The sequence below is a fragment of the Trachymyrmex septentrionalis genome, unplaced genomic scaffold (genome assembly GCF_001594115.1).
Source record: "Trachymyrmex septentrionalis isolate Tsep2-gDNA-1 unplaced genomic scaffold, Tsep1.0 scaffold9, whole genome shotgun sequence".
In the NCBI taxonomy this organism is placed as follows: domain Eukaryota; kingdom Metazoa; phylum Arthropoda; class Insecta; order Hymenoptera; family Formicidae; genus Trachymyrmex; species Trachymyrmex septentrionalis.
The window spans coordinates 567,298-575,606 of NW_017306091.1; the positions used below are offsets into that span (position 1 = coordinate 567,298).

Consider the following 8,309-nt stretch of genomic DNA (forward strand, 5'->3'; position numbering starts at 1 on the left):
CCGAAGTATCATCTCGCAATCACTCTTACTACTTTTTTCATGAGAAAGATTTATTACATTTGCAAAATTTAATTATGTATTTAGCGATTAAAATGATTTCTCTCGCGTAACGTTTTTGAACGTTTATATATTTTATACGTTATATATTTTTATTACAACTCCTTGCTAGAAATGTATGCAGTTTTTCCTAGACACCTATTCAGTTATTATCTGATATTACGTATTATTTTTATTAGTCGTAACAATACTACGTAGGAAGTGGGCAAAAACCTGTGTTGTTTAATTGTTGTTTAATATTAACAGATTGTTATTATTAAAATACTGTGTTCATTTAATCCTGCTTCTGTTCAGTAAAAAGATTTTGCGCATCCTTTGTTCACAGTAATTGCACGCAAAGCCGTTACATCTTGATTGGAATTTTAAGTAGTTTTACTTCTCAGTTGCTAGTCAAAGTTAATATAACTATCCAGTAACTGTTTAAAAAATGCATGAAATTTCTAAACGTCGCAGTAATCAGACATTTAATATCTATATCCAAACATTTACACAAAACTTTATATTTATTTATATTTTAATATTAATCTCACAAATGTTCTTTTAAATACAATATTTTAATTTAATTCTAATCTTTAAATATAATTAAATTATAACATTGTAAAAAAAGCATTTGAGAGGGATTAGTAAAAATAAATTCTAGTATCCGGATATATATAGATATTAAATATATGTCTAGTCACTGAGAAGTTTATCTTATCAGGGCTCTCGCTACATAGTTTACAAAAAAGTACAATACTTTTAATAATGGATCGTGTGTATTTGTGTTATCTTTCTAAATTTACCGATGTCGTGAGCAACAACTAATTAGGAACAAAATTAGAGAGCATCCGATAATGCATTGCTAGAAAATGGAGTATGACTTGTGTTTATTGAGGATTAATGCGCTTTGAATAATAATGTTCCTCTTTTTTTTTTATTCAAGCAGGTTAAATGTATTCTTTTGTAACTTGCCGTTTCCTTTGTTTAACTTCTCTATAACTAGCTGGTCAATAAATAACACTTCTTAAATCTGCGCGAATAAGGACGTTAAGGTTTGACACTTCTTACTATATAATATCTAATGTTTCACCAGTCCAGAAAATGATTTCTCTTTTTTTTTTTTTAATGTGTAACACAATTACAGAAAGCCATCTGACAGAATCGAGCAGCGTCACGCATATCTGCGCACGTGCAACGATGCATGTAGCGATAGTGACAGCTGTGTTGTGTGTTGATTGTTGGTCGTCGTGACGACTGATGACGACGACCGGGTCGAGCAACCGCTCTTTACAAGCACGATGGAGCACGGTACACCCGTGTGATTTAATTCACTCCATTTAAAACGAGATTTAAAACCAAACGACGAAATGGTGGTCGCCGACAAACGTAGGTATTTGATAGTCTCCACGGCGGGGAACTTCTTCAGCGCGTCCGTGCAACACGACGACGAGGACATCGAGGATCGCGAGATCCTCGATCGCTTCCTGGAGCAGTCCTCGTGCAGAACTCTATGCGCCAGGCCGGTCGACACCGATCGGAATCAAGTCCGTTTGAAATTGAGCACCGAATTGCCCGCCGGTATAAGAAACACGTTGGTCTTCTTTAAGGTAGAGACTCTTCTTTGCAAAAGAAAAAAAAAAAACATTTTAATTATGAAAATTGATGAATAAGTGCAGGAGATTAACGAATAAGAAAAAGGCTTTTTTATCGATGGGATATATTTATTGATTTGCTTTCTTACCTTTCTTGAAATCTGCTTAATCCGTTCTTCCGTACATTTCTCTTACAGTTAGCTACCGTTTACTTTTAATTACCGTCATACCGACTGACAAGTGTGACTTTCTTGATGATAGAAAGCATTTTCTAGAAAGTCGCGATTTAACGTGCTATTTACATATGCTGATGGTGCGAAAATTCGTGCAGGTGACAGCGGCGACGGTAACAGAAGAGAACTTTCACGATGTGGTCCAGGTGGCTTCCACTGGCTGCGGGGATGGATCGGTACTGATTGAGGGTCTCCGTCAGGTATGGGCGCCTACCCTTCGCTCGTCTGGTTTAAGTACGTCTTGTTTGAAGAAATTGGAGGAGGGACTACTCAGCTCCGGATTTTCGACTACTGTTGTGGAGGAAGAGGAATTTTGGAAGCGAAAAAGGGATGAAGCCAAACGGTCGCACGAGAGAACGAATTGCGAGGAAGCTGCCAAGTCCGTGAAGAACATCAAGATCGAACTCGAAAGCGCCGCGGTGTCAAGGTGCACATTGTTACTTCGACTATCTTAAAGGGCTGTCTACAATGGAAATAATGTAGTAATGCTCGGTTCTACTAATTTAAAGTTTAGATTTTAATATCTCGGTTCAACTGACTTTTTATCTTTTTCTAATTCTTAGGTCGATATTTATAGTTGATTCTTATATTTAAAACCGTTTTAAGTACAATATTATGATATCATAATAAGCTAATCATAGAGTCGTATTAAGACATTACTTAAATTGATTTTAAAGTAAGAATAGATTTTGAAACACCGGCGCTAAAATTGGAAAAAAATTAAGAGTTAATAGTACCAAGATTAAAATTAAACTACGTTGATAGAAATGAACTTAAGTCACAAGTAAGAAATCGAATCGTAATCAAATATGAAGAAAATAATCGACTGTGATTGATCAATTTCTTGTTTATAAGATTTACTACATAATAATATTCCATTGTAAACGGCCCATTACTGTTTTATGCAATTATACCTTTTTTCCTTACGTTTCTTTTACAGAGATGGATTGATCGCTGTGGAAGAAGCTTGTGAAGCTATTTCTGTATTCGTGGATGATTTATGGAAGTTAGGGGGACCAGTGTATACCGAGGAACGAATGAAATCGTTTCTCGATGTAATCGGGAACGAAGTGGTTCAGCTGATACAAAATTATCTCGATGCGGTACGTCAACTATAATTTAGCCTTAAATTATCCATAATTGTCTATAATCAACTACAGAGTCAAGACGTTTCGAGGGCACACTCATAAATTGGCAAAAAGTCTTTGACACGTCTAGAATTGTTTAAAAATAAAATCATTGTTTATGAAAATGTTGATATTTTTATTGATGTATGAGATTTGATTTGAAAAAGTGTCAAAGAGGTGTTTACACGGAAAACAGTTTTTCTGAAGTATCTAAAAATTTAGTTAGATACAGATCTAAAAATAATTTTGTTGTACTATCAAAATAATTATGTTAGGACACTCAAGCTGCTTGTTAGAATTTCAGAACTTTTTGCAGCATTAATTGTCATGCTTAAATTTCTTACATAATTACTTTGATGGTTCAATAAAATTATTTTTAGATCTATATCTGCCTAAATTTTTAGTAACTAGATACTTCAGTAAAATCATTTTTTTTTTTGTATACCTACCATTTGATTTGATAACACTATTAAGTAACCGTTATCTCATACATATGACATTTTATGAAATGTAATTCGTTAGGTCGACATGACCGATACTCGCGCAAAGGACGAAACAATTGCATTCGGAGCGACAGTATGCGAAAAGTGGGTGAATGCAACGCAGAAACTAACGAAGCTTTTCTGGCCGCATCATTCGCTCCATCCTTGGCGCGGACCGATCTTCGTACCAGAGAAATGCTCGAAGCTCGGCAGAAACCTCAGGTAGGCGTTAATGCATACGAAACGGTATGGAATGTAATAATAACGTAGTCGCAATCTTCTAGGCAGATGTCCGAGTTACGTGCGCAGCATCGCCAATTGAGTAAACTTCTGACTCCGAGTGAGAGATCGGGACTCGGTATCGAGAAATTGCTCCAAACGTTTGATGATACGACAGGTACATTGGAAGGAGATTTGTTTTAGAAATATTTTATGCAGAATAATATATTTTTTGATGAATCATTGGTTCTTTTTACGTGAAGAAATTACAAAATAATCAATTAGTTTTTGTCTCCAAAAGTTGCAGATAATATTATAATTAAAATAGACAAAGCAGTTTTTGTACTTGCAATTTCTCATAAATTGTTTAATAAAAAAAATTGAAATAATTAAAAATGAACAGTATAATAAATTATTAAATAATATAAATTAACGACTATATAAATATATACTTTAAATAAATAAATGTTAATAATTTGCAGTTGCTCTGGGCAATGATGACTGGGACAATGAATGGAATAGATTGAGGCGTAAAATCGAGGACGGCTTGATACCAGCCGAAGAACGCGTTGCTCAGAAGCTGAAGGATCACATTGCCGATGCTGATACTCCAAGCGCTCTGGTAGCCGAATTCGAGAGATACAGTGAACTGATGAAGAGGGAAGGGCTTAAGAGAGCCTTACGCGGAGAACGAGAGTCTCTACTTGCAGCGTATCGTGATCTAATCGGTAGAGTGATCTAATCGCCCTCTTGAACTAAACTAAAATGTTCTTCATATCTCTTAGACATATAAATATGTTAAAAATAGAAAAGAAAAAGAAGAATTTGTGTATTATTTTTTCCCCTTTTTTTTACAATCATATAAATTGATTACTGATATTATTGATATTTACAAATATTTTTTTTCTTTGACACTATCAAGGATAATAGACGATAGATATTGAAAACGCTAATCTGTACAATTCAAATTTGTTTTCATCAGTTAAATATTTTTTTGGAAATATACGGGATTCTAGAGAATCGTTTAGCTGGTCCCGACACGGAATATCTTCTGGATGCTCCTAAAGTGCTACAAGAGGTTCAAGCTGCTAGATCTGCGGAGGTACGGCTCGAGAGTTTAGCTAAATTAGGAAAAGAGCTGCTTGTTGATCTTCCGGGGTACGAAGAAGTGGCAGCGCGTTTGTCAAGTGCGCTGAAAGAAGCGGAAGAGAAAAAACGGGATTTGGTTGAGTCATGGGTAACTTTTAATTATATATCTTTAATACAATATACTTCTCATTTATTCAAATCATATTAAAATTAGGCAAATTGTATAATCTAGTATTATATATATCTTTAGAAAGCTTAGTAGTGCGTTTTTATTCGCAGATAAATACCACCAAGGACGATATAGCCAAGAAGGATTTAAGCTTAGGCATCGATTCGCCGGTGGTTGAACTTACTGGCACTAGCATGATGCGAGTGACCTACGATCCCCGATTGATGACTCTGATTAGAGAAGCCAGAGCATTATCTGGCGAAGGTGTCGAATTGCCGAGAGAGATTAGAGAGCTGGTGGATAGAGCCTCGTCTTTAGCAGGACGAGCTAGAGCTCTTCAGCAGGTCGCTACATTCCACAACACGATTGGCGATCGAATGGTGCCTTCCCAGAGACCGCTTATGTTGACGATAGCTCTTGAATTAGCGCGAGCTGTTCAGGAACAATCGGGTGTCGTTTGGTCTGACCCTCACCTCGTTGATGTGTATACCGCTAGATTGAAAGAATTGGTAAGAAAGGATCGCGTCCTGCGTTATTTAGATAAATGTTGCAAGTTGATAGAATTTGGCATAATATATTTTATGCAGGTAGTAAAGTTTGCTCGACAAAACTCGGAATTGATTTCAAAGCACTCTACCTTGCGAGATTATGTGTCGGGCTTGTTGAAAGGCGATGCTGTGCACCTTGTCGGAAATCAGAACATATGGAAAGAAACGTTGACAAATATGAGGGGAATTGTCGATGCGGTGGATTCAGAACATGGTAATGCGAGAGCTTGGAAGCTGCATTGGGATCGGCAACTCTTGAAAGCGTTAGGTGTAGCATACAGGTATAACTTTGCGAAAAAATTCAAAAGAGATCTAAAAAATCCGAAACTTTGGATTATAATAAAGTGTTGTGTATATACAGATAGTTAATTGCATGAAATTACTGATATACTGATGTTTTTCGAAAATAATTAGCTTAAAACTGTTTTATTTTATTGTTCATCCAGGAATGCCTTGCCATCCTTGTCGAGGAAGCTGTCCGAGATTCGAGTGGAGCTCACTTTTCGGGATGGATCTTTACAATGGAGACCGCCACTCGAGGATATTCGCGCAAAATTATACTCCGGTATACGCCGATCGCTTTCTATTCCTGTGAATTTTAGAGGTGTCGGAGACATCGCCGATGCGCGCTTTGGTGATTTAGTGCAGAAAAACGCGTATCTATTCAGTGGCGTTTACAAACAAGTTGAAATCGTCTTGTCCACTCTTGAATTATTTAGGACCAAATGGCTAAATCTAGCAACACCGGCCAATATCGACGTTGGTGAACGGTAAAATTAAAATAATGCACTATAATATTTTATGTAAGAAATTACTGCAAATAAAATTCTATTAATTTTTTTATAGAAAAAAAAAATTGATTAAAACAGGATCAGTAAATGTGTTAAATTAAAAAGAATTTGTATTAATATATATTATACATCTACATCGGTCTATAATTTTCTAGATTGAAAGGTAAACCTCCCCAAGAATGGGCGAAAGCTTTTAAAGAGGCGAAACAGTGGGCTCAAGAGGTAAGTCTCATATTATGGGAATCAAAGTATATTATGTACTTATAAATGAATAAAAAACAAAAATACCAGTTTCCAAGATTTAATTTTTGACTACTTTAACATGCATCTTGTTTCTTATTTATGAATAGCTTTCAATTTGTTTTTGTATTGAACATTTATAATAAACTTCACAATATGTTGGAACATTTATAATATACTTCACAATATATCGGTTTAACTAAGTAATAGAGTATATATATTTAATTTTTGTCGAGATAGGTTGGAAAATTACGCGGATGCGAGGTAAAAATCTCGTGCGTGTGCATCGACACAGCAACGACGAGGAATGATTTGGAAATCGCGTCTCGTCATTATTGGGAACGACTGAGTTCTGATCTGAGAGCGGAAGCATCCTCACGTTTGGTGGCAATCGTAGACTTCCTGTCCTTTGCGTCCAAGGAGCTCGAACGTAGACCGCGTAATGTAGAAGAGGTCGGATTAGCTCACGAGGCTCATGCTCGCATTGAGCAACAATCAGCAGGAATCGCCGAGGAGATGGAAGTCGTTGCTGTGCTCGCCAAAGTTATGGCCGCGTGGACCAGTGAGAAGCTCGACGGTAACGTTCTCGCCAAATAAGATTGTCGTATAATTTCTCTAAGAGAATCTATTTTCCTTAAATTGCAAACAAAAATACAAATTGAGCCTTCGTTTTGTATGTTCTTTTCCTGCAGGCGTCAACGCGGCTCACGCCGCTTTGCAAGATTTGGAAGATCGTCTGGAAAAGCATAAGGCTGTTATGACACGTCTGTTGGAGGACGCTAAAGTTAATCTCCGTCACAGGGCGATAGCTCTAAGGGACGAAAGAGAAAGATGGCAGGTCAAGTGGTTAGCGAGATCGGAGAATCTCACTCTCGATTGGTTAGTGTCGATGAAAGAACGTTGGCTCAATTTAAACGGGCAGCTGGATTCTTTGAAAGCGGACTGTAAGAGAATATCCCTGGACCTCGAAAATGTCCTGGAGGACGATGACATTAATATATCACAAGTGGAACGTGAATTGGAAACTGAAGAGTCAAATTACAGGTCTCTTTAACCGAAGACCTTCTTTATGAAATTAGAAACTTTAGAAACTTTTTGTTTCCTTCTCTATGTCAACAAAATTATTTTTTATATGGTATTTTTAACGAGAGATAAATTAATTATTGTATCAAACACAATCGTAGATTCCAATCTGAGTTTTTGGAGGAGTTGAAAAATCAAGAAAGCGAGGAGTGGGCTGTAGCTAGAAGAAGATTACCGAGACTCCATGATTGGCTTGATTCCTGGGAGAATAAGATTCGGTTGCATGACAATATGGAAATTGATACCTTCGTCGGTAAAAAAATAAAGGAAGTTAGATCTGCGATCGAATCTATCCAACCGCTTCGGGGAGATGAAATCGCCGACGAGCATTGGACTGAATTAATTCCTATACTGGGCCTGAAGGTCGAAAATCCACGGGGTATTACTTTAGGTCACTTGTTTGCTTGTATAGAAGCGCTAAAGAAGAACGAGGATCGAATAAAAGTGAGAACTTGCAATTTTAAGATAATTTATTTGAAAAAAGGAACGATAGTTTTAAATATTTCAGTATTTACAATATTCAATTTTTTTTATAAATGAGGTTTTATTTTATGACAAGTTTATCTCGCCAAAAAATTATTAAAAATAATAGGTATATTTAGTAAGATTTTAGTAAGACAACCTGATATGAAGCCATATATTTACATTTACATACATATATCGTATATAATTCTGAAATTGTCACAAACGCGACATATAT

The 8,309-nt window shown here is 36.3% G+C and overlaps 1 protein-coding gene across 1 annotated transcript in view; it reads left to right on the plus strand.

Annotated features, from left to right (window-relative positions):
* The first annotated feature begins 1,309 nt into the window (after nt 1–1,309).
* Nucleotides 1,310–8,309, plus strand: part of LOC108755996 (cytoplasmic dynein 2 heavy chain 1) — a 22,258-nt gene continuing 15,258 nt past the window's right edge. The window contains exons 1-14 of the mRNA XM_018499516.1: nt 1,310–1,643; nt 1,960–2,288; nt 2,802–2,964; nt 3,511–3,692; nt 3,755–3,867; nt 4,172–4,417; nt 4,706–4,926; nt 5,058–5,456; nt 5,535–5,776; nt 5,942–6,265; nt 6,442–6,508; nt 6,767–7,103; nt 7,219–7,570; nt 7,711–8,053. Coding sequence (XP_018355018.1) covers nt 1,404–1,643; nt 1,960–2,288; nt 2,802–2,964; nt 3,511–3,692; nt 3,755–3,867; nt 4,172–4,417; nt 4,706–4,926; nt 5,058–5,456; nt 5,535–5,776; nt 5,942–6,265; nt 6,442–6,508; nt 6,767–7,103; nt 7,219–7,570; nt 7,711–8,053 — 3,558 coding nt within the window. The 5' untranslated portion in view covers nt 1,310–1,403. The remainder of the gene's footprint in view (nt 1,644–1,959; nt 2,289–2,801; nt 2,965–3,510; nt 3,693–3,754; nt 3,868–4,171; nt 4,418–4,705; nt 4,927–5,057; nt 5,457–5,534; nt 5,777–5,941; nt 6,266–6,441; nt 6,509–6,766; nt 7,104–7,218; nt 7,571–7,710; nt 8,054–8,309) is intronic.